This window comes from Aplysia californica, unplaced genomic scaffold, assembly GCF_000002075.1.
Source record: "Aplysia californica isolate F4 #8 unplaced genomic scaffold, AplCal3.0 scaffold00723, whole genome shotgun sequence".
Lineage (NCBI taxonomy): Eukaryota > Metazoa > Mollusca > Gastropoda > Aplysiida > Aplysiidae > Aplysia > Aplysia californica.
The window spans coordinates 264,844-268,206 of NW_004797993.1; the positions used below are offsets into that span (position 1 = coordinate 264,844).

The following is a 3,363-nucleotide window of genomic DNA, read 5'->3' on the forward strand; positions in this document are numbered from 1 at the left end:
AGGGCAATTGGGTACAACAGTGACAGTTATTATCGGATGCCCCGCTTGAGAATACACGTACTTGTTGATGGGTGGTACGAAAATTTTAGCTTCCTCAAATGCAACAAAAGCGGGCGCTGGCTGAAAAAAAAAAGATTGACAAGCACTGGGTTCTACTCTTGGTAATTCTTGCTAAATTCGTGCGTTCTGTTCTCACGTTGAGAAGATACATTATCACGTATCTTATCTAGTGTTTCCGTTTTTCTTCAGCCCAGGTTTTTTTTCTTGCAACCAAAGTTGCAACGTTAGCTATCCTAATAGCGTGGATAAAGACGTAAAACAAAAATTATAAGCATGTTTATTATCTACCTAGTTTTAGGCGTTGCCTCTTACACTGCTACTTGCCCTCCTCCTCTTACCCTTGTCTTCTTGACTCCCTAGCCTCTCATCTTATCCACTTACTCTTTCGTCCTCTTTCCTCTATTTCTTTTGTATGTTTGCCACACTCTTGTGACCCGCTATTTCTGGGGTGCCTTGAATGATAGTCGAAACAGACTTTGTGCTGTTGAAGCTAGAGAGGTGAGCAGAGTAAGCCTGGTTCCCTGTAAAGACTTCTCTGTTGACAACCACCCCTTGGCGCTCTTCTTATGACATTTTGCAGTTGCGAGCGTCGTAAAACCTCTACTAAAAAAAACTTACCTTTCTCCTCTTAGGCTCCTCTTTAAATCCTTCTCCTCTTACCCACCTCCTTTCCCCCTCCTCCTATCTCCTCTTAGCCTTCTCCTGTAAGGTATCTCCTCTTTCTCTCCCCCGCCGCCTTTCCCGTACCCTGCCTCTTCTTACGCTCCTCCCCCCGGCGAAGAACCTCTGCGGCTTGCATTGTACCGAATCTTTGTGAAGAGCTGGTTCCCATCCTGTGATCTACGTTGGATCTCAAGAGTGGGACTTCCGCCGCTGCTGAAGTCTCTAGCGATGACCATTGAGCCATCCTGCAGACGGCCTGTCCACAGGGTGTCAGATCTTTGTATGACGGAACCAGAAACCATCTGCAGCTCAAAGCGACGGAAGTCTCTCATGACGTCAGCAAAAGTTCCCCCTCTGAAGAAAGTAAAAGCAAATGTCAAGCATTGTGGTGAAATCAGGTGCTCGTTATAATAATAATGAAATGGAAGAAATCAACTCTTTCCCGCTCTTTTGGCGATTTATTATATATCGATTTTTGTTGTCATTTTGTTCTGGGCTCGATACATGTATATTTTTAATATCCACTTAAAAACACATTCCTGATAGGAATTTATTTGAATATTGTAAAAGTTGTAGTTTTCAAAAGCCAGTACAGCTTTGGAAGACACCAAACATTGAAGGCCAATTGCTCGTTAATTTTACTTCTGACATAGGCGACCTCAACCTCCTTCAGTCGTAGTAAAAGTATCTTGACTCCTATTCAAGATAAATGGATAGCCTATATTTTTCATCAAAAGCAAGATAGATCAACAATGTTTAAGCTGCTCAGTAACTCCATACATGCCCCAAAACTGACGAGCGCCAGATTCTCCTCGAACTCGAAGCAACACAAATGTTTTGGTTTTCTTTGAGTGTGAAAGAAGCACACGAGCACGATAATGTTTATTCTAGTACTGGGGAAAAGTAGCACATTTCGGATGTTAAAAACACATCGACACCCACGATTAATCAGTTTAGTGCTTGGAAAAGGCTTTAAAAAACCACACAACATAATTATATAGAGAAACACAAGAACACGGTAACGGGCAATAAGAGAAGGGGAAAGGTAAGAAAGCAGGAGAAGCAAAGGTGACAATAATCTAGCATCTGCGTTTGTTGCCATTTTTGTGTCCAAAAGTTGCCACAGAAAGTGGCAAAAGTTGCCCAAAAAGTTGCCATTAATTTTCAAGCTTTCTTCAACTCTCTGTGACGACGTATAGAGCAATCTAAAGCACCAGGATTTCTTGTGCTCTGCGTTTTTAAGCATCCAGAATATCATTTGTAGTCACCCAGAGTGTAAAAACGTGAAAAATAAAGGTTTCACAACAGAATCAAATCAAATTTAAAACAGCACGGAAAACTAACCACAAAAATTAACAAAGTAGGGCGTTTGTCCACCTATCAGAAGATTGGCTGCTTTAACCCTAATCTTGTGTAATTCAAGAAAAAGTAGGCCTACAGGATTATATTACATGTGATGGAATCACACACTATTGGGGCGTGCCAGTGTCAGTATTCGCTCTAACATAACACATTTATATTTTTAAAAGGGTAAGAACAGCATCAAATTAGATGACATTACGCTGTATAAACACACACACACACACACACACACACACACACACACACACACACACACACACACACACACACACACACACACACACAAAGAAAAACAAATCATTAGAACACTTTTTTTGAAAAACTAACACACCAACAAATTAAAACACAACAAAGAGGGAAAAATAAAAGACAGACAGCAATATATATATATATAAATAGTATGTAATGTAACGTAATTATACTCTCCGCATCGAAATAGAAACACATGTCTTAAAAATTATCAAAAAACATGTCTAATATTATTTATGTATGGAGTGGCTTTGTTGTTTTGGTCTTTTTTGAAAACTGCAAAAGTCGCGGCCGCGACAAACGCAGATGCTAGAATAGGATTATGTCCCGGATAGCGATGGAACATTTTGTTCTCTAAAATTGTCTCCTTTCACATCCTTTCCTACTCTCTACACTAACATCAACAACTATCTTTCTCGGACAAGGGTGAAAAATCTCGGAGATCCCGTCTGCAAGTTGAGCTGGCTAAAGCCTTGGTGGTCCAAAATCGATAGAGTAGGTTTCGGCCGCCACCCGGTCAAAATTCAAAATTTCCTACCACTTGAAATTTTAAACGCAAACATAGATCATCATAGAGGTGCCGAAGACTAGTGGTATCACTAAAGAGAAACACACAAAGGAAACATTGAGAGATAAGGACGATAGGTGTTTAGTAGGAAAGAAGGAGCAAACCACACTTATAGTTACAGCATCACCCACTCAAGTGAGGTATCACATCATCATCATCCAGTGCCAGATCTGCAACAGACATCGGCGATCATGGTTTTCCATTCATACCTTTGCTCGGATGCTCTAAAAAAAGCTACGTTTCCCTGATCTTTCCCTGTGACCCCTTTTTTTAGGTTACCTAAGTATGTTGTTCTGGGCCTACCCCTGCCTCGCTTGCCCTCAATTTTGCCAGTGAGAGCAAGATTTTCAAGACCCATGTCTATTCAGGTGTCTTAAAAACTGCATTTGTCGTTTCCTGATTGTTTTTAACATTGAGCGTCCCACGTGGGCTTCATCAAGTACTACCTCATTTGATTTTTT

General features: G+C 40.8%; 1 protein-coding gene across 1 annotated transcript in view; it reads right to left on the minus strand.

Annotated features, from left to right (window-relative positions):
• Positions 1-605: 605 nt before the first annotated feature.
• Positions 606-3,363, minus strand: part of LOC101846462 (zinc finger CCCH domain-containing protein 13) — a 13,328-nt gene continuing 10,570 nt past the window's right edge. The window contains exon 4 of the mRNA XM_005108821.3: positions 606-1,077. Within this exon, the coding sequence (XP_005108878.1) occupies positions 819-1,077 (259 nt within the window). The 3' untranslated portion in view covers positions 606-818. The remainder of the gene's footprint in view (positions 1,078-3,363) is intronic.